This window comes from Neodiprion lecontei, chromosome 7 (genome assembly GCF_021901455.1).
Source record: "Neodiprion lecontei isolate iyNeoLeco1 chromosome 7, iyNeoLeco1.1, whole genome shotgun sequence".
Taxonomy (NCBI): domain Eukaryota; kingdom Metazoa; phylum Arthropoda; class Insecta; order Hymenoptera; family Diprionidae; genus Neodiprion; species Neodiprion lecontei.
The window spans coordinates 11,515,037-11,538,777 of record NC_060266.1 but is presented as its reverse complement, the minus strand read 5'-3'; the positions used below and the strand labels follow the sequence as shown (position 1 = coordinate 11,538,777).

The following is a 23,741-nucleotide window of genomic DNA, read 5'->3' as shown; positions in this document are numbered from 1 at the left end:
CGTTTTTTTGGAATAACATTACCCTCGCTAATATTTTATCTTTTTTCGTTTCTTTCACAATAATCTTATGATTGGGGCACGAAAAAGATTCCTGTTCCACAAAGTTTAAATACGAATATTCATCCGTCTCATTTTCTTTTCTCTCTTTTTCGCCCTTGGGCGACGGTAGTCTCGATAATCCGTCTGCGCTATTGTCTTTCGATTTGATATACTTGATTTTATACTGGAAAGCTTTTAAAAAATCTGCGTACCTTTGTAATCTACGTGCCGCCATGATTGAAATGCCTTTTTTCTCTCCAAAGATTCGTACCAACCGTTGGTGATCGGTTCGCATTACAAATTTCCTTCCGTAGAGATAATCATAGAATTCCGTTATTCCAAAAATAATAGCTCGAGCCTCTTCATCTATGGTTGCATAATTACGTTTACTGTTTGACAATGACTTTGAAGCAAATGCAATTGGGCAGTCACCTTCCGGTGTAGCATGTGAGAGAATCGCCGAGAGCCCATAATCCGACGCATCACACGTTAAAACTAATTCTTTTTGTGGATCAAAGTTTATAAGTGCTTTTACCGATTTTAGTTCATTTTTTGCTCTCTCGAACGCTCTCTGACATGCTTCCGTCCACAGAAATTCATTTTTATTTGAACATGCATACAGTAGTTGGAATTTAGTTGCTCGATCTTCGATAAATTTGTCGTAATAATTGATTGTTCCTAAGAACGCTTGCAGTTCTTTTTGGTTTTTCGGCATCGGTGCCTTGTTTATCGCTTGTATTTTTTCTTCCATTTTATGTACGCCGTATTCATCGATTTTTACTCCCAGATATTGTATCTTTCCACAGAATAAATGACATTTCGATTCTTTTAACTTCAGACCACATTCGGATAATTTATCTAGAACCTCTTCAGTATTTTTTATTATCTGTTCCCACGTTTTACCTTTTATAATGATGTCGTTTAAGAAAACACTAACCTTCGTCATCCCCTGAAAAATCTGTTCCATTTGTTTTTGGAAAAATCCCGGTGCTGAGGCTATATCGTAAGGTAATTTATTTTGCATGTATAAACCTTTATGTGTACTCAATGTTAAATATTTTTTTGAATCATCGCTTACTAATACCTGTGCATATGCTTCTTTTAAGTCAATTTTGGAAAACAATACCCCGCCTTGTAAATCTGCGATCAAATGTTCGATCCGTGGCAGCGGGTGTCGGTCTATCAATATGTGTTTATTTATCGTAACTTTATATTCACCGCATAGTTTAACCGATCCATCAGGCTTGATTGTTGGCACTGTTCGCTGTGAGCCGCCGCTTGGAGGGGAGCTGCGAAACGATCGCAGCGTGCGGGGTGGCGAGTAGTGAGTTGAGCCAGCGTGTGTTGTGATAGCATTTTGTATGAGAAACAATAGACGGTATGTGGAATTACACTTGTTGTACTGTTAACTGCAAAAATAACGGTGAAACTAGTGATTGTATATTTTACAAGTTTCCAACTGCATCACATAAAATAGTTCAAAGGCAAAAATGGATTGCTGCTGTGAAAAGAAAAAAGTAAGTAACATAATCTGCATGAAACACTATATAAATACATAAGTATTATTGTTTTTTACAGTCCTGATGGTTCAAAGTGGACTCCAAAAACTCATCATGTAATATGTAATGCCCTCCAGTTTATCATGCAAAGCAAGTAAATGAAAGAGCTGTTTTGAGCAGGTAAATGTATGAGAAGTAAAAAAATAATTATAAAATTGAATAATATATACATCGATATTTATATAATAACATATGTATCTATTAATTATAGGTAAAATCGACTCATGAACCGAAGAAAGACTCTTCACAAGCATAACATCGGAGTGAATTGTGGTACTGGAAATCAAGTTAATGACGACCCCAACAATGTTGTCAATAATAGTGGACGTGAACCTATGGATATAAGCAGTGCCGAAGTAATTTTAAAAAGTGATCAAGAGTGTCAAGTAGATTTTGTAAGTTCTGCTGGTATCGATTTAATTTTTTTAGTGAAAATAAAAACTGGACTGACATTTTCAGCCATAGCAATTTTCTTTGGTTTACATCGGTCAACTATCTCCAAGATATTCTTTTCAACTTTACAATATTTGAGTTCGTCAACTGCGAATTTAGTGTTTTGGCCAAGTAGAGCTGCCGTACAGAAAACTATGCCGGAATTTTTTAAACCTCAGTACTTTAACACTCGGGTTATCATAGACTGCACTGAATTCAAGATAGATGTTCCGTCAAGTGTTGACGACCGTATTTACTGTTACTCTCATTATAAGAAAGGTTTAACAGCAAAAGTACTGATTGGAATCACACCATCTGGGTTCATCTGTTTCAAATTGAAAGTTGCTGGCGGTAGAAAAGGTGATTCCCAATTAACTACTGAATCGAATTTGGTAGATTCATTGGAAGATGGTGATGTGATTTTAGCAGATAAAGGTTTTCCTGAAATCAGGTCTATCATTGATGCAAGTGGTAAACGAGTATTTCTTATTATGCCACCATTTTTGGAAAAAAAATCAGAATTTTCGAAAGAAGAAACAGATCTGACTTACAACATCGCAAGAGTTCGAATTCATGTAGAAAGAATTATGCAACGACTTAAAACATATCAAATTTTGTATAAAATTCCAGAACATTTGTTCCTTTGCATCGATAATATTATTCATGTTATCTGCGTCTTAGTAAATTTACAGTCACCAATTTTTTCTAATAAAACAAAAACTATCAAGTAGAATAATAAAAACCTTTATTCGTAAAAGGTAGTGGTTTTCATTGTGTATTTATTAATATTATATTGCTACATACTACTGGAGTTTCAACTCGTTATTATTTTCAACTTTTCACTTCACTGTTACAGTGGAAATATCACTTATTTGATAATATTTTGCTGATTTGGATATTTATCAGTATGCCTCCAATGTAAATTAACACGCCGGCTGTTTAGCTTTTGAAATCGCTAGGTGGCGGCACGAGCGAGGCTCACAGCAAATTGGCGTACTCCAGTCACTAACTTCAATCGGTGTTAGAACTTTTTCGCGTATCAGTCTATCGATTTCTTCTGCAACTTTTTCCTTCAATGCAAATGGTATATTCCGAGCTTTATGATATACGGGGTTAGTGTTTTCTCTAATTTTTATACAAAATTTAGCTTTATCACATGTACCCAGCCCTGGCGAAAATAAGTTATTATATTTTCTAAAGATCTCTTTTCCTTTAGCTTGCAAAATTTTTTCGTCTTTTATAGCTTTTGTTATTTCCGTATTTTCGATTTTATTCGTTTTATTTTGTACAATTTTTAGCGGCCACAAGCCTAATTCATACAACCAGTCACGATCTATCAGTGCTTTTCCCGTTTTACTTGCTACATACAAATTTCCTCGGCTCGTGATCGTGCCGCAATTAATTCCGACGTCGCGCAACATACCCATCGGTTCGCATTCTTCGCCGCTATAATAATTCAATTTGCTTTTGGTTGTACGCAACTTTAAGTTACTGAAATATTTTTTGAAATCTGCTTCACTAATCAATGAAACCGATGAACCACCATCTACTTCCATTTTTGTCGCAAAGTTTCCAATTTTTACGGTTGAATATTGAGGATCAATTTTGATCGCATTACAATTTTTATTATTATTAACGTGAATCGAATTCAGTTCATAATTTTTAAAGTCGCTGTCCTCGTCCGAATCTATGTCGCTTTGTTCGGTTTGTAAGTCACCCCCGCCTCGATGTTTTTTACGTTTTTCATATTACCTTTTTTTGCGCCTTACAGACCAAACGTAAATGTCCTATTTCGCCGCAATTGTTACACGGCTTATCCTAATGCCAACATTGGTGTTTTTGATGGTTTGGCCTACCGCAGCAGGAACACTGAAGCTGTTGACTCGTACCTTGTTAATTCCGTTGCTCTATTCTTAGCCCCGAGCGTTTCGAATTATTTTTGTATTCGCTCCGTCTTTGTATACGGTGAGTGTTTACGTCCCGCTCGTCCTCGGTCCCCTCGTGATCGCTTTGTGCTGCCTTGGCTTCCAATTTGCTCAAAGCATTGTTTGCTGTTTCCATGTTTGTAGCTGTTTTGATCGCGTCTTCTAGCGTAAGCGTAGCAATTTTGAATAGCGCTCTCTTAATATTTTTGCTGCGAATGCCAGTGAGCAGTTGGTCTCGCAAGGCTTCCTCTTCGTTGGCGAATTTACATTCTGTTGCTGACGCGCGTAGGACAGCTACGTATTGCGTAATACTTTCGGTTTCCTGTTGTTTCCTAGCCCGAAAGTCTTGTCTCAGTATCGTCTCATTAACCTTGGGTTTATTGTAATTTTCCATTTTTTTTCTATGATTTCAGCAAAAGTTGTTTCTTTTGTTTTTTTTTGGTGCACATACTTTCTTAACCACACTGTACGTCTTTGCGTCGATCTTCGTAAGAAAAATAGCCCTCTTTTTGCTCTCGTCCGTTATATCGTTCGCTTCGAAATACATATCGATTCTTTCAACAAATTCTTCCCAATTGCCTACCCCCACTTGGTAATCCAAATTTGCCGTATATTCAATTTTCAATGGTTTTTCACTTGTATCGCTAACTTGTTCGTATTCCCTTCTGCTACTATCCCTATCTTGTTCCTCTAGTTCTTTTTTAATCTTTTCCCTCAATATTCGTCGTAATTCTTGAAATCGAATTTCTAGTCCAACCGTGACTCTTTTCGACTGCAGTTCCTCCAGAACCTCCTTTTTGTTTAATTTTTGTATCCAGGCGGTCCCAATCTTCGATTGATCACCCGCCATTAGTTTTTCGCTTCACAGGTGTGGAGCCTTTGCTCCCTCGTCGCCATTGTGATATCTTGGATCGGAGAGAGGAATCAATACACAGGTTTACAAAAAGACAACTTTATTTCAACTGACTGACTACCACACTCTTCGGTTCTCGTACTCTCTTCTCCCACTCACTCTCGTACATATACATCTCTACGTATATAGGTATAACGCGTGCCCGTATACATATACATCCCTAATCTCCGCGGTACAATACGCACACGTCGTACATACACTACATCCTCTATTTATTTTTCGTACGGTTTCGTGTTATTTTTATTGATTCGTATTATTGTTTGAAAATCGACGCTAACGCGTCTGGCGCCCAACATAATTGATCTTGTTATAGTTTAATATTCTGAATAAGTGGAGAATCGCGTCAAAGTGTCAACGGTAAGTCCTTATCTAAGGGTAACAAAATTTAGCGTTACAGTATATATACTACATATACTATACATACAGATACTATGTATGTTCGTGACACCTATAATATGTGTGCATATTATATAGAATGAAACTCGTTCGCCTTTTAGAATCGCGATATCTCAGAAATGATAATTCTTAGGAGAAGAAGTATGGGGACCATTTTTGTGGATAATTTTACTATCTACAATTTTGGTGAAAACTGTTTTTTTGATGAAATTAATCGTTAACGAGAAAAATCGAAAAAACCGAAAATTTTGACCTTTGACCCTGAATAACTTTTTAGCATACATGGTATCGATGGGGACTTTTTTCTTTTCCTTTATAATGGTGAACCCAAGAACTCTACCAAAATTCGGCTCTGTCGGAATTATCGTGTTTCGAAATTTCTAAATTAACCGGACTATGAGTGAAATACCAGTAATCAAAACTCGGGAAACGGCCAGAGACCCACGGTAACACAAAGCGGACCCCGGGTAGTCAACCAAACACAAACAGCCATGATTACTTCGGAGGTACAAGAGTCCGCGGCGCGGCGCAACAATAAAAGTAAAAATCACTGATCAAATACCTATAATAAAAATAAAATCTAAGGACTTGATAGATGAAATGAATGTAATGATAGATACGGGATCGGAGCCGAATCTTTTGAAAGTAGGAAATCTTCCATCATTGAATAATATTGATATGAATAATGTGTTGCAATTAAGAGGAATAACAGATAATTACGTTCACACCTTTGGATGTGTCAAAATTGAAATATCTGGAATGGCCGTTTACTTTCATGTCGTAAGTGATAATTTCCCAATTCCTCAAGCCGGCATACTGGGAACAAATTTCTTTCAATCTCAAGAAGCAACAATTGATTATGCTTAAGAATCAGTTGAAATAAACGACTTACAAGGAAACGTTTTAAGGTGTCCCCCTCCGATTTCGATGAAACTCCGGTATGGTATAGAGGGTCAAAATCGATGACATACGTATTTTTTTTTATCGGCCCAAACTCATTTTAAAGGGGTGAAACACCCCTCCAAAGTTGACCACCTCCCAAGATGATTTTTCTGTTTTGCATACAAGGAGGGGATTTTGATAAATAATAATGATAGTAATAAATACCTTGTCAAAAGTGATGCAAAACACACATTAAATATTCTCAAGAACTCTTTATTTTAGGGGTTAACTTGTATATACAAAGTTCATTTTTTACTGTTGTTGATCAAGGTGAAGATAAATCGTCTTCTTAATTTTTTACATTAGAAACAAGATGTTCATCAGAGCTCAATGAATCCAACAGCACTGTGAAGACCATGCAAGGATACAGAATACGTGCTTTCGATTTTTTCCAAAAAACTGAATTCTTATCGACTTTTTTCCCAATATTGCGGATTATGTCTAGTATTTAGCCATGAATCATTGAATAACATTGTTTGAAGCTTGCATTCATTCTGGCATCGCTCTCTTATCATTTTACTGTTTTATCATTTGTTTTCAAGAAACGTAAATATTTTTCATTTCAAGCAGACTATCAACTACTCGAAAATTCGATGTGTGTCATACGTAAACAAGTCATATCTCTACTTGAATTAATTCTATGGCACAGATATTTGAGGGGTAAGGGCTGGGAAAAAAATAAACAAAAAACAAGAAGTGATTATTAGCCATTTTGCATTGAAAAAATGAATAAAGAAATTTTTTTTTGTTACTTTGATTCATACACTAAATACACTTTTAAATAGTTTTGTGAATAAATTACGTTTTTATATGACCAGGGGCTTCGCCCCTGCGCGCTTCGCGCGCCAACCCTATCTCGGCGCTACGCGCCTCGGGCACTCGGCGCTGCGCGCCTTGTTGTTCGGCGCTTCGCGCCTCACTATTTCCTTACGCATTGTCTAGTAGACAGGCGAATTCCTTCATGTTGATTTGACGACAGGTCTGCACTTGCTGTCCACTTCAATTCCTTCTGTGCTTACTTTTCTTTTTTTCATCAATCTGAGCTTCCATTCGTTGGTTGAAAATTGGTATTCCTTCTCTATTCATATCTGTCTATCTCCTTGACTTGCTGAATTATTTTTGCTACTGCTCTACCCGTTATTCTCCAAAATCACCTTCTTTATATTTTTTTTCTCTATATTTATGTTGCTGTTCACTCCGTAAAACACCTCTTTTTCTTGTGGTCAACATCGATCATGGTCGTCCTCTTGCCTGGTTACAGGAATATTTGTTTATTATTATTCTCTGGCTTATTTGGTTCTTCGCACTTAAAATTTTATTTTCCTTTTTCCTTTGTGATACTTCCGACCATCCACCATCTTCATCGCCTTGTCTGCTGGTTGAAACTCCTTCTTTCTGTTCGTTGGTTGAAAAGCCAGTATGATATTTTTTGTTCACTTCCCTATATTTTCGCTGCTGTTCCCGTCGTCTAATTTTTCGCTCTTCTATGTACATCACATTGGTTGGTCGTCCTCTCGATTTATTTTCCGAATCAATCATCGCAATCGATTCTTCTAATTCTTCGACAGCCTTCGTTGAATTATTTTTACTGCCGCTCTGCCGGTTATTCTCCAAAATCACCTTCTTTATATTATTTTTTTCTCTATATTTGCGTTGATGTTCATTCCGCAAAACACCTCTTTCTCTTGTGGTCAACATCGATCCTGGTCGTCCTCTTTCCTGGTTATACGAATATTTGATGGATATTATTCTATGGCTTATTTGGTTCTTCGCACTTACAATTTTATTTTCCTCTTTCTTTCGTGATACTTCCGACCATCCACCATCTTCATCGCCTTGTCTGCTGCTTGAAACTCCTCCTTTCTCCATTGTCATCGTAAATCCTGGCTGTCCTTTTGACTGTTTGGTGATATATTTAGATTTACTATTATTTGATTGTTACTTTTCATACTTATTACTCGCTATCTGAATTTTATTTTGGTTCTTCCAGACATCAAAGTGTCCACTGTCTCCGTCGCCGGTGAAGAGTAGCGAGAATTGTGTTTCATTTTGTGATCCGATCCGGTGTGGATGAATTTGTCCTTCGCGATACACGATTAAACATATCTTGAAAATGTCCGCAGCTGCAGCTAATTCTGCTTCTCCCCCGTATATTACATTTTTATTCATATGTGATTTGTAATCACCAGATGACCTAATCACAGCACCGTTTGACTTATTACCTGTGATAAAACCCGCAAATGTAGACCAATTATCCACTATATTTGAAACGATACTCAGTCTCACCTCTGCGTGTCAATCTTGAGTGCCGTATACATAATACGCCAACGCGCGAAAAAGACAATTCCTGTCGGGAATCATCTTGATAATTTTCGTTTGCATGTTCATTTCTTGCGCGTCAGAAATAGATACCTATAAAGATATTTGTCAAAGACTGTCATAAACAGCCGATGACAGCTGTCAAAGGGTTTGCTAGATGCTTTTTGTTTTGTTTTCGGGATCTCACTCCACCGCCAACTTCATGCGTATACTATTGTTATTATAATCTTTTTTTACTATTGTTATTATAATCTTTTTTTACGTTCATTTGTTTGAAACTTTTTTATTAGATAGAGAGATACAAAATTGTTGAATATGCACATGATTCTACTTCCTCTACCGTGGCCACACCCTTTAAACAAAAACAAGTTTCAAGTTTATCTATAAATCGCTTTATGGATGATAGTCGATACAATCATGATATTCATCAAAAAAATGCTGTAGGCAAAGTGATTTTTATACCAAGAACATCTGATTACTGCGACATTCGTGCAACATTTGATTTCACAATTTGGATGAGATGACTGTCCAAATGCAAAATCGGCGGGGTTATCAAATTCATCAGGTTTCTTTGCAATGAACCCGCTTTTATGCCACGCATAACGAAACAAATTATGATATCGCGGAGATGACAGTTGGTTGTGAAATAAAGACTGTAATTTTATTATATTATTCCTTGAATGTGAATTTAAATCATAATCAAGAAGAACTACGGTGTCTGAAAAATGACGAACATAATTTTTCCATATACGGAAGCCGAAAACATCGAGAGGTTGAATTTTTCCAGTGGTTTCTTTCGGTATCAATAAAGTCGTCAACTTTTTGTCTGGGGGTGTTGTCTCTTGCACAACTCTAGAACAATGCCCACTCCAAGAATCAATTAGAAGTAGACTCTTTGTTCCCACTTTTGGGATAAACACTTCTCCTAACCACATCTTGAAATGCTCCGTGATGAATCATTGTGATTAATACCGTTTGAATATATGCAGCGCGAAACAAGAATTATTATACCTGAAGTAAGTTTTCCTGATTTGGAAGCTGTGATGAAAACATTTGGCGGTCTGAATAAATGATGTTCAACTATAGGTCCGAACGTTCCGGATAGTTCTTTTAAAACAATAAATAAAGGAGATGATAATTTTCCGTCCGCTGAAATTGTAGGCTGTATAGTATAACTGTGCGTTGTTGAAGTTACTGATTGTACTATGCACGACACTTGTTCAGTTCCTTCTTCCGTTAACGTTCGTCCAGAATGAATCTCTGTTTGGAAACCACTCTGATCAGAATTATATATATTTTGTAATCCATATTCGAAAATATAAGGTTCAACTCTTTTCAAAAATTCTTCAGCACTCTTGTGTAAATATTTACTATTTTCCACTGATTTTCGCGTGACAAAATTATTGATTTTTCTGCTAGTAACGCTAAGGATCTTCTTAAAGTTAAGTTACCACGTTGGCGATGCTTTAAATCGAAAATCCTCATGACTGATAAGTCCTTGGGCCTGTAAAGCCCATCTTCGCAGATCCGTATCATGAACAATCAAGCCTGCGTCAATGGCATTTTTCATATTCTGCAATGTAAACTCTGATATGCGAGCCAATTTTTCCATGTATGTCCCTCCCTGGTTGATTTGGTGTGCTCAACGACGCAATTGTCGTACTGATATGACTTTTCTACATCTATGACGAACCGTATCAATTGAGCGATTTTTTTTCGTCTTTGCACTCTTCCAATATTCAACAGCTCTTCTTTTATAATCGAAACTTAAAGGTTCGTCATCTTCGGAACAGCGATCTTCAGGTTCTTCGGAAGTCACCTGAAAATGTGCATCTTCCACTGCGAACGTTTCAAGATTTTTGTGGGGCTCTTCAAAGTCAAGAGAATTTTCCTCAATCATTTCCACACTATTATATTCTGTTATGCTTTGTAATAAAATGTTTTCGAAGTTCGATACTATTTCACGTTCATCATTTGTTAACGGGGACTCGGGTATATTCATTACTTCAAATGCTGCCCACAGAAGTTTGATAACGTTTATTGGATTCACTTTCATTGTAAACGTGAGAAGAAATTCAATAACTGCTCGAAGTTCTGTTATTAACGTATTAACAAGCACTGAACGGTCTCACGACTTTTCATATTGAAAATATCCGAAAGATACGCGTAATCGTTAAAAAAAATATCTGTGCCATAGAATTAATTCAAGTAGAGATATGACTTGTTTACATATGACACACATCGAATTTTCGAGTAGTTGATAGTCTGCTTGAAATGAAAAATATCTACGTTTCTTGAAAAAAAATGATAGAACAGTAAAATGATAAGAGAGCGATGCCAGAATGAATGCGATTTTTAAACAATGTTATTCAATGATTCATGGCTAAATACTAGACATAATCCGCAATAATGGGAAAAAAGTCGATAAGAATTCAGTTTTTTGGAAAAAATCGAAAGCACGTATTCTGTATCCTTGCATGGTCTTCACAGTGCTGTTGGATTCATTGAGCTCTGATGAACATCTTGTTTCTAATGTAAAAAATGAACTTTGTATATACAAGTTAACCTCTGAAATGAAGAGTTCTTGAGAATATTCGAAGTGTGATTTTCATTACTTTTGACAAGGTATTTATTATTATCATTATTAGTTATCAAAATTCCCTCCTTGTATGCAAAACAGAAAAATCATCTTGGGCGGAGGTCAACTTTGGAGGGGTATTTCACCCCTTTAAAATGAGTTTGGGCCGATAAAAGAAAATGCGTGTGTCATTGATTTTGACCCTCTATAACATATCAGAGTTTCATCGAAATCGGAGGGGGACACCTGAAAACGTTTCTTTGTTAGTATTTCATTCCAATATGCGAGAGGTAGTTACAATTCCCGCGCGTTCAAATGCTCCATTCTATATAAAATTAAAAAATACGAACCTAAACGAAGGTTACGTACCAAGATTAACTGTAAAAGAGGGAGTATTTTGGAAGAAGCGTTAGTCAAAAATGATAACGGAAAAGCGCATATCCGAATAATTAATTCTACGGATGAGGAGATAGAATTGCTTGTACCGACCATAAGTTTGTTACCTAGCGAGGGCGCGATACCGCTGCACGATTCAACCTTGGGGCTTGACTTGCAGGAAAATTGCGTGAGTGATTTAGCAAATCTTCTAGTGAGAAATGGAATTTTGGATTCAAACCCTTCCTTAGGGCAGGGAAATGACGATAGAATAGGTCAACAAGGTTTGTTTTGAAATCCAGAATTAATTTCAAAAAGAAATAACCTAAATAATAAGAGCATCCAAAATGATCATCGCATTCAAAATAATAAGAGCATCCAAAATGATCATCGCATTCAAAATAATAAGAGCATCCAAAATGATCATTGCATTCAAAACTTTCAAAGAATTCGAAAAATTAATAAAATCGACGTAAAAATACGTTATAACGAAATATTAGAGTTATTAAGACTCGAACACTTAAACGATGAAGAAAAAGAAAGTTTACATCGTTTAATATATGAAAACCAAGACAGGTTTCATATTCCTGGTGAGCTATTAGGAGCCACAAATGTTACAGAACACGGAATAAATGCAATTGACGAACAACCAATAAATATTAAACAATATAGATTCCCACCAATTCATTAAGATGAAATAAATAGGCAGGTGAAAGATTTGTTAAATAATGAAATTACTAAACCGTCATTATCTCCATATAATTCTCCATTATGGATTGTACCGAAGAAGGACGATTCCAAGGGTGATGGAGAATGGTTATAGATTACCGAAATTTAAACGAGAAGACGGTAGGAGACGCCTACCCGCTACCTAATATAACAGAAATTTTAGATCAATTGGGCAGCGCAAAATACTTTTTAATATTCGATTTTGCCTCAGGTTTTCATTAAATCAAAATGAAAGAAATCGATGCAACTCAATCAGCATTTTCAACGCTGTATGGTCATTACGAGTTTCAAAGAATGCCGTTTGGTCTGAAGAACGCGCCAGCAACGTTTCAAAGGTTGATGGATCACGTTTTACGAGGTTTACAGGGTATGGAACTATTTGTTCACCTCGATGACACAGTAATATACTCAAGCTCTCTCAAAGAACACGAGAATAAATTCAATTCATTAATGATCAAATTAAGAAATGCAAATTTAAAACTTCAACCAGATGAATGTGAATTTATAAAGAAAGAAGTAGTTGACTTAGGGCACATAATTAGTGAGGACGGTATTAAGCCCGACCCAAAGAAAATCATAGGGGTAAAACAATTCCCAAAACCCAAGAAGACAAAAAATATAAAACAATTCTTAGGTCTAATTGGTTACTATCGAAGCTTTGTACAAAATTTCTCTAAAATAGCAAAACCTTTGACGGAACTTTTAAAAAAAGATGTTAAATTTCTCTGGAAGGACGCACAACAAAACGCCTTCAATCAATTACGAGATAAACTGTGCGAAAATCCAATACTTCAATATCCTGATTTTACCAAACCCTTTATAGTAAGAACAGATGCATCCGGATTCGTAATTCGCTAGGTGCGTGACCCCAGCGCCACCTTACGATACAACTTACGGTGGCTCTTTTTAGATATTTTACATGTACTAAATGCTAAATAGATGTTTAAAAAATTAAACAAAGTTGAAAAAAATATTATTTATGTTAAAAATGTAAAATTTTACACAGAGCGCATATTAAATTATAAGTTTTGACCTGGATCAGCTGAAAAAAGTAAGTAAAATTAACACAATAACTAAAACAAGTCTCATGTGAATAAGGTTAAGCAGTGTTAAAATCTGTCAAGAAGTTTATTGTTAAATTAATATTGAATGAAAAATAAGTATTAATATTAAATATATAACAATCTGAAATTATATAAAAAATAAAAAATATTTCATTTTGACATAATTATATATTTACGAAAATATCTAAAATTTTTATTTTCTTTATTTAATTTTTCAGATAAAAATGGAATTTGTGTTAAAAACCGGCTTTCAATCTATTACCCACAATATTATTTTCCAACCACAAACTTTAATAAAAGGTAAAAATTTAGTTCTGGCTGAACATGTGAGAGATGTTGAAGAACATCGAAAATTAAATCAAAGTTATTTAATTAAAGCGCGCGTCATTAGACAAGCATCGGTAAATTCAACGCCTTACACAACATCATTGAATGTAATAACACTTACATACTACAATTATCATTGTTTGGATTTTTTTTTAATTTTATTTTTATTGTTTTAATATTTCAGATTAATGAGACACGACTTGTGACAGATGTCAAGTGTGATTGTGTATACAATCAGAGCAAGAAATGTAAACACATCGCAGCATTAATTTATTTCATCAATAGTGAAAAGAGTGCAACAAAAACAAGTAATGAACAAGTATGGGGAAAACCTAGTGCCCGACAGTTTGCAAAAGATAAATATGCTAAAGGTAAACAATTTGGAGAAATGTTTCCCGCAAAAAGAGAAAAATGTTATGAGGCTCCAGAAATAGATATTTCTCAATTGTTAGAAGAATCTCCTTTACAACAGGTGATGGTAGCAAAAGCTAAAAATACAAATATACATACGGTCAAAAGAGTCATGAATTCATTACTGCAACAAGTCGAAATTAATTTAGAAAAGGAAGACTGTGAACAATGTGCAATTAATTTTCTAATTTCTTGTGATGAAAATACGCAATATAAAACAAATTTTAAGTTAGATAAGAAGTTAAAAGATTTTTACGTCGAAAAAATTGAAATGTCCGAAGAAGATATTATAAAACTATGCTGTGAAACTTTGGGACAATCTACTTGCACTGAATGGTATGCTGCTAGACAACTAAGATTGTCTGCTAGTAAAAACGTGCACAGTATTAAAGTAAGAAAAACTAAAACTATTGAAAGTCTGGTGTATGAAATATTACATCCAAAAAAAATTGATTGCGCTTCTACTAAGTATGGTTTAAATAATGAATCACTTGCAAGAGAAAATTATGAAAAAGTTAATAACTGTACTGTGAAACGTGTTGGTGTCACAGTTTGCAAATTTCAACCTTGGCTTTGCGCGAGCCTTGATGGAGTAGTTGTACTAGATGGATGTATCTCAAAACTAGTCGAATTTAAATGTCCCATTTTATGTAAGGATAAACCTGTGATAAATATAACTGATAATTTGTGTAATGTTAAATATTTAGAACTCATTGATGGTGCCTGGGAACTGAAGAAGTCTGATAGTTACTACACTCAAATTCAAATACAATTGTATGTGAGTGGGATGGATATTTGTGATCTTTTTATATATTCACCAATACCAGGTGGTTGTTGTTTAGTTGAAGTGCTTCGTGATGAAGATTTTTTAAAGAAAGTTATTTCACAAAGTGAAATATTTTATTTTCGAGATTATTTACCAGCTCTTTGTGCGGCAATGACTAAAGAACCAAGTACAGAGAATGATGAAAACATTGATACATCAAATACTGATAGTTGTGCTGAAAATGAAATTTACATTGACAATAACAATAACAGTGAGGAAACCTCACCAGTGCGAATTTTTACAGAAAAAAAAATTAATCCATCAGAATAATTATATTAAAATAAATAAGATGTTTTATTTTATATTATTAAAAGTTTATTATATCATTATATTACATTATTTTAATATTACATAAAAAAAGCTTTATTACGTGTTGCTAAAAGTTGAAATATGATTTATTAATGTATATTTTATGCCTAAGAATATGTATTTAATATATAATTCAGTTGTAATGTTAGTACATGATCCAAAAAATTTAATAAATTAACCAGTTCATTAAAAAATATCAATTATTTTGAACCATTGATTATATTCTTCATTTTTTTTTTGGAAATTGTTGGTGGTTGTAAATTTACCAAAACACAGCATACATGTATGATGTCATCTACACAATGAAATAGATTTTCAGGAAATTTATTTAATACTTGATAAAGTCTTAATCGTTGCATTATGCGTTCAATATGAATTCGTACTTTTGCTATGCTGTACGTTTCTTGAGTTTGTTGTGTTGTAAATTCAGATTTTTTCTCTAAAAAAGGTGGCATAACCATTTTTAATTTTTTTCCACTTGCATCGATAAATGTTTTAATTTCCGGAAAACCTTTGTCAGCCAAAACGACGTCACCATCTTCTAGAAGATCTAATAAACCTGATTCAATTGTCATTTGAGAGTCAGATTTACGACCACCAGCTACTTTTGATTTCAAGGAAATAAATCCTCCTGGAGTGATACCTATGAGAACCTTCGCAGTAAAATTTTTTTTATAATGCGAATAACAATAAACCCGATGATCAACATTAGCAGGAATTTCAATATTAAATTCAGTACAATCGATGATTACTCGAGTATCACTGTAATCATGATGAAAACACTCAGGCATCGTTGCTTGAACAACATGAATATCCGGCCAAAATACTAAATTAGCTGTCGTACTAGCTAATTGCTCCAAAATGTCGAAAAAAATTCTTGAAATCGTTGTTCTATGCACGTTAAATAATACGCCAAGAGCCGAAAAAGTGAGTCCTGTTTTTAATTTCATTAAAAATATGAACAGTCTATCTTTGTAACCAATCGTCGATTTTTTAGGAGGTTTTGTTCTGTCTAATAAAAAATTAAAATTATTAAATGTTACACCAGCAAGATCTATGAGTTGCTCGTTTTTTTTAACTGATGAAAATCCTTCAAACATATTGGTTACTTGAGTTTCATGATCAGCAAACGTTCTATGTGGTGTACCGCACTCCTTGTTAACATATTTTTTATTATTTGTAATTATTTTTGACGTCGACGCTTCCAGAATCTCTGTTTGTGTCTCAGCATCACATTTGTTATTAGTGATATACCGATTACAAATGAATGTTTTTGATGAAACATTGGAGGTGAAATATATATTCGCTTCACATGCCTGCTCCACCGTTTGATTCATGAATGTATTATTTTGATCACCTTCAGCTATTTCAGGCGGTTCTACAAAATTCATCACCGGATGTATCTCAGCCGTTGACGATAATGACTTTTTCATTATTCTTCTCTCCATGAAGCGTTTGTGTCTAGATGAATTAATTACGATAACAGAAATAAAAATTAAATTAAATATAATAGGTATTGCTAAATTTTTAACTATACCGATTAATGTGACTTAATTTTTTAGTCGATTATTTCGATTAATCTAAATATATTAATCGAAACTAAATTCTTTTACGTACCTATTCAAAACGGCAGATTCGTTGACTTTACGTCGTCTATAAGCTGATGGAAAAATAGTTGGAGCGAAGTTGGGACTTGATTCAATATCTGATTTTTCACCGCTAATGAAGTGTTCACTGCATATAACATCCATAGGTTTTGGAGACCATAACGATCCATCAATACTTTACAAAAAAAAAATTAAACTATTACATACTCAGATTTCTTATATGATATACACATGTACATGATATTATTCTATAATATATGGTTATAGGTTATAGTAATACTTACTTTTGCCTTTTAACAGCAGCGATCCATTTTTTTCGCTGATTTAATTTCCAATTGGCAACCGGAAACTTATAAAATTTACAATTGCTATTTCGACTTGTATTTTTGCAATCGACTACACAACAACTTTGATGACCCATTTTATTTACTTTATTTAATTTAGTTGACACACGTGTTATTTTAATAGCCTTAAGTAAAAAAGAGCCACCCATAGTTCTATATTGTCCGCAGCGAGCGCTGACATCAGTTCTGTGTCCCCCACTATGCCTTACGCACCCAGCGAATAGGAGGCGTATTAAGTTGAGGAACAGTCGGAAAAGATTTGCCTATAGCTTATACATCTAGATTATTAAACCGAGCAGAAAGAAATTACTCAACGATTGAAAAAGAATTATTGGCAATAGTCTACGCGGTAAATTATTCTAGATCATATTTATATGGAAGGAAATTCAAATCGGTCACAGATCATAGACCTTTAATTCGGTTGCACTCAGTCAAAGATCCAATGTCGAGACTCGTACGGTGGAGATTAAAACTTGCGGAATACGAATATAGCTGGGAATACAAACCTGCAAAAATAAACGCGAATGCCGACGCATTATCTAAAAATCCATGGCTAAGCGAGACACAAGTATTAGCAATCGAACAACAGCTCCAGGATATGATGCAAAAGCCGAGGCAGAACATTAAACTAATTTCAGGTGATTTATTTACAATAGATAGAAGTTACTCGTTGGTTCATTGCGTAGCAGAAGATCTTTGTATGAACGCAGGTATAGCTCGCGAATTCAAAACACGTTTCGGAAATATTGGTAGTTTAAAGTCTAAGAAAAAATCTGTTGGTGACGTAGCTTTTCTAAAAGATGGTAATAAATACATATTTTATCCAATAACGAAAAAGGAAAGTAACGAAAAACCAACATTAAAATCATTAGAACGAAGTTTGATATCACTAAGAAGTTGATGTGAAAATTTGAACTGTTATAAAATCGCTATGACTAAGATAGGATGCGGTTTAGATATACTGCCATGGGAAAAGGTAAAAGGAAAAATCGATATCCTTTTCGCAGAACCATTTGAAGTACTTATATATGCCAATAAAAAAACTGAAACATCCAAAATATATAGGCTACAGGGTCAAGGACCTTCAGATAATAAACCATACCACGAGGGCAGTCCATCGCGAGAAGATAGTGTAACAGCTGGTCCAAGCGTAGAAACAGATAGAAAATCAGATGACCCAAGTATTCAGAATACAGAAAATGCAGGTTGTAAACTTCGAGACAGACAGACTATAAGAGCACCAGACAGATACACAGACAATTTTAAAACGCGCAAACTAAAAACTAAAACACGTATTAATGCAGAAGATATTTTAAATGATTTTAATCTCTTTTACAATGAAAACCAAGAGCAATCTAAGAGTACAATAAGTGATGAAATCCTAGAAACTATCAATATGAATAATAACATACAAGACACAAAAGTTCACAGATCTATTGAAATCGAAAGGGCGGAAATCATGAATAGCCCTATTGAATATTCTGATGATGAATCTGATAAGGATACAGGATTATCCGCAGACAGCGAAATAGAAATGGTAGATCTTGAATCAGATCAGGAAGAACCACAAAATAATCTAAAATTTATTGAGACTAGGGATAGACTTTCCATGCGTAGTGATAATTGTGTCATTTTTGTAACTACTCGAGGGATCCCGTTAGATGAGGGATCTAGAGATTTACAACATACAAATAAATTGCCAAAAATCACCGAAGCTATGTTGTGGGAAGGGCACGAGTAACTCCAATAGGAAGCAAAAAGTGTATTGCGCTACCAATCAAAGAATCAGAGAATACACCTTTGGATCGTGATATTTTGATAGAATCATTGAAATCTCTATTGGATGTCGTTCGAGAATTGAATTTGAAGAGTTTATTAATTGCAAAAACTAGGAAAATAGATGAGATGGATTAGAAGAAAATTCAAATTTTGTTGGAATCCAGCTTTAATGACAATGAATGTGAAATAACAATCTGCAAAAATTTAATTAGAGTCCTATCACTTAATGAACGTACAGAGAAAATTCGAGAATATCATGCACTACCAATAGGAGGACATAAGGGAGTACAAAACATACAAAAGAATCAGACAAAATTTCTTTTGGCCAAATATGAAATCAGAAATCCAACAATATGTTACAGGATGTATGGAATGTGAACTCAAAAAACTAACTAGAGTAAAAACTAAGCAACCTATGGTATTAACCGATACACCAGGTTCAAGCTTCAACAAAATATCTATGGACATTGTAGGTCCTTTACCTATCACTCCTTCGAACAGTGAATATATTTTAACAATTCAAGATCGATTAAAGAAATATTCTGTAGCAGTAACTCTAAATTCAACAACCTTAATTGATGTGGCAGAAGCTCTAATCAATAACTTTATTCGTAAATTTGAAGCTCCTAAGCAAATTCTTACTGATCAAGGTGCTAATCTTACAAGTTCATTAATGAAAACAACAGCAAAAAAATTTTAAATCATACAATGTAAAACAACCGCTTTCCATCCCCAATCAAATGGATCTATAGAAAGATCACATCACGTTCTAGTTGAATATTTGGAGCAATATGTTACGAAAAATAATAATTGGGTTGAATGGTTAGACTTTGCAATGTTCTCTTATAATACAAGTGTCCATGAAGGAACAAAACATACACTTTATGAATTAGGTTTCGGCAAATTAGCAAAATTACCATTTGAACATGAAATAATAGAGGAATTGAATGATCGAACTTACGAAGAATACCTAATCGATAAAAATATTCAAAATTAGGCTAAGGAAAATCCGATACATTCAAAAGAAAAATCTAAATATCATTATGATAAAAAATTAAATTCGTTGAACTTGGTGGAAGGAGACCTAGTTTTTCTTTTAAAAGAACCCAAAAAAGGGAAATTTTCTAATCAATATTCAGGGCCGTATGAGATACAGGAATTATTAGAGAATCAAAATGTCAAAATCCAAGTTGGAAATAAAATTAAAATATTTCATAAGAATAAACTGAAAATGTTAAAAGGATAATTCATTATTATAACTAATCATAACTAAATAGAGATAGCCTAATGAAAGGGCAGGACTAGATATAAATTATTTTCATAACACAGACATTTAAGCGTAAATAAGTATAACTTGATTTTATTTCAAATATTGAAAAGACTATTAATTTAAGCAAATATTTCCCTATTATTAAATGAATGGAACACTCTGTTCTAGAAAAGGGGAACGATGAGTAAAATCATTCATATGATCATGTTATGGTTGCCCGCCGTAACTTGGGCACTGGTGGGATACGACCATGGAGGAACATTAAGAAACGCATCAATCATCGATACGGCCAGTATCGGAAAATGTGACATACCGGAGAGGGAACCCAGTTCTAAAAATATTCACGTCCAACTACTTCAATTAGCCGAAATTCGTCATATAGACATCATTCAATGTAAAATTGAGATACACAGAACAGTTTTCCATTGTGGTATGCATTCACACAATTCTGTGGTGAGAAGGGACGACGTGTTTACATACACAAAGTTAACAGAGAAGCATGTATGGGACTTTATAATTTCAGAATCATAAGACTGGGAAATAACGTCGTCTTATCGGGACTTCTTCAAAATAGAACCAACATCCAAGACACAATTTTCGCGGAAAAAATAACCGACATCGGAAGCTGTGTTGGTGCTAGTTACGACGATGGCTATGATCGATGGGAAGATGTCATTGCTCAGGGGATAGCAAAAGTAAAAGTCGAAAAATATCCAGCGACGGTCAAATTCGATAAAAATGAGCTCTTTTTGAAGGATGGGACCAGGTGTACGTTGTCTAATACTGATTTCTTTGGGAATGATGGATCATATGCCTATTGGACAAACTCGCCCTCGAATGATTGTAAACTTGATCGTTATAATGCCTTGTATACCGGACCAGTGACGAAAATTGCGGAACCCCAAGAAAAGGGATTTACACCAGATGTTTACACTTACAGTAGTGTATATACGCCGGTTCTGGACCAAAACCCCCCCTATCTCCCCCCTAGCTCCCCCCTAGCCCCCCCCCCCCCGACCCACGACGCACCCTCTCTCGCACCCCCCCCCCAGTCATTTTCGGCGGCTATTTTCATAGGATTTGACACACACACACACACACACAATAATTCCTGTCGAGACTTGTTTGGCGCCGGAAAGCCGCACATAAATCAGATAGGGTAAGAATCCGCTAGATCTATTGAAAAATTCCATGAAATGACCCCTGAAGGAAGGTTTAAAATGGCGTTTTGAATGCTTTCAACAATTTTTTTATTTAACATCAATTACATTTAGTTTTCTTATTGTATTCTCAATTATCTTATTCTAAATTTTAACGAGTAAAATTATACATATTATTTTCAATATCCATATTAATTAAACATATCATTATTTCGAAATTGACTTATACCAATTTTTTAACAGTACCACTGATCGGATTATATTCAACAATGCGATCATGCAAGATCATGCAGTAGGCAGAAGTGTGTGGCGGGAACGTAATGCTACAGTCAAATTCCAATCGAATGTCCACAGGTTCAGTTTTCAATGTTTCGTTCTGCTTGGAGCAATCGATGACGATAAGGGGAGCTTGGTTTATAAATTTACGCCTCGATAGCAAAGGCTCAGCTTCTTTATTATAGTAGCTCATTTGAAACCGAACATACATATCATAGAGAATGGCGGGGGATGTGCAGGCTCGGACTTGTTCGCTATCAAGAGTCGTAAAACCCCAAAACTGTGTGTACACATACCATCCGGTGAAGAGCGGGCAAGATAAGATTTTTCTTACACCAAACACTGTTCGCTACCTGCTTTTCGTTGACCGATTTTTCACACCACATGGCCCACGCTGCTTAAAGACTCATAAAACTCAAAAACTACATTAGGCGGCGGTGGGTTCGTGGAGAGGGGGAGGGGGAGGGGGTGAAAACCTGTTCCAACACGCTTTAAGGCAAGATGCAGCTGCGGAACTGGGTGACTTCAAACTGGCAGATAAACCGCAAAAATTTAGGGATGGTGGGAGGGGGGCTGCGGACCCCGTCGCCTCTGACGTCATTTTTTACATGAATTTCATCTTCTCTGCAGAGTCGGGAGGGTGATGAAGAGCGGGCAAGATAAGATTTTTCTGATACCAAACACTGTTCGCCACTCGCTTTTCGTTGACCGATTTTTCCCAACACATGGCCCACGCTGCTTAACGACTCATAAAACCCAAAAATTTAGGAATGGCGGGTCGGATAAAGGGCGGACCCAGTCGTCTCTGACGTCATTTTTCCCTCCGAGATGCGCAGAACGCAGTGCGCACCGCATCTCTGACGTCATTTTACCCTCCGATATGCGCAGAACGCAGTGCGCACAGTTCCCAAATTCTTGCGATCTATCGGCCTATATACATATAAGCTCAACGCATCCTATGCAGACTCGTCAGTCTTACACGATACGTGCAAGTCAAAAAAAGTTATACAAAGTTCAGCTTATATCAACGTCAAAGTCATGGCAGTCGAAGCGTATATGGGACTTGCGGGGCAGATGGAGAGGATGTACAATTTGCTGAGAGAGCAACCACCCGGAGAAGAGAATGACGTCGTCATCAATCATTGGGCTGATATTGGAATTGCGAATATCCAAGTTCTGCGCGATATTTCCATGCAACGAGGAACAACCGTTGGTGCGAAAATACGGATCCAACATACGATCGCACTCCTGCAATCTTGGGTGACGAAGATCAAGCAGTTGCAGCAGCGCACAGTGGTGACGGGTGGAAATATCGGTACTCCTGCGGGTGTACAATGGGACGACGTGGATAGCGCTTTTGCCAGCCGAATCAGAACGGGGGTTGTCACAAATCTCCGTCATAAAAATTTGGACGCCTTTCTGGACGATGTGCAGCGCGTCGTCACCGAGAAGTTGGAGCTGATACTGCGCGAGGAGGGAAATGTGAAGGTTAACCTCATATTATCGTGCAAATTCGAAAATGCCAAGCACGAAGAGATCTCCACTGAAGTTAAGAGTTTCAACACCTCCAACGTGGCGATTCTCCTCCCATCAAGCGATATAAATGGTTGGTTTATACGTGCACGGGGTGATCTGCAGTCAAAGGTGGAAGATTTCGAGCAACGCGATTCCGGCTGGAGTATGATTGAGATCCTTAACATCGCTGTAAATATCAATTGCTACCAGCCTCTCGCCGCGGGGGCTTCAACATTCGTCGACCTGCCCCAAGACATTCGACATAAAAAGGCTGTGATTAACGTGAGGAACGAGGACGAAAGATGCCTTCTCTGGTCCGTCACAGCAGCCCTCCACCCGGTCAACACCCACACCGATAGGACTCGCAACTATCGTCGATATATTTCCGAGTTGGACTGTACAGGTATCAATTTCCCTGCTACTCTACATGATGTGAAAAAGCTTGAGAGATTGAATAATTTGCGCATCAATGTATATGGTATAGAATCTCAAACTTTTTCGCATCATGCAAAATCAAATAAAAGCGTCATCGTGCCAATTTATTTGAGTAAAAATTTGCATAGCGTAAACATTGACACGATTCATCTTCTAATGGTTGAGAGTAATCCGGAAGACGATATGACTGGTGAGTTTGCACCGAGATTCC

The 23,741-nt window shown here is 35.8% G+C and overlaps 1 protein-coding gene across 1 annotated transcript; it reads right to left on the bottom strand.

Moving 5' to 3' along the window:
* Nucleotides 1-14,950: 14,950 nt before the first annotated feature.
* On the bottom strand, nt 14,951-17,194 carry LOC124295537. The gene is made up of 5 exons (XM_046745946.1): nt 17,036-17,194; nt 16,762-16,926; nt 16,457-16,605; nt 15,528-15,703; nt 14,951-15,010 (listed from the first exon to the last, which is right to left on the bottom strand). Exons 1-5 carry the CDS (start codon nt 17,170-17,172, stop codon nt 14,951-14,953), a joined length of 687 nt encoding a protein of 228 aa, XP_046601902.1. The 5' UTR covers nt 17,173-17,194.
* Nucleotides 17,195-23,741: the final 6,547 nt, after the last annotated feature.

Excerpts from the sequence above, each read along its gene's own strand:
- LOC124295537 (XM_046745946.1), bottom strand. The coding sequence starts at position 17,172 with ATGGGTCATCAAAGTTGTTGTGTAGTCGATTGCAAAAATACAAGTCGA. Across the intron at positions 15,704-16,456 it reads TCAAACGGTGGAGCAGGCAT|GTTTATTAGATCTTCTAGAA; the intron begins GTGAAGCGAATA and ends CAATTGAATCAG. Across the intron at positions 15,011-15,527 it reads AAACGTACAGCATAGCAAAA|CACAACTATCAGTATTTGAT; the intron begins GTACGAATTCAT and ends TTTCATTTTCAG.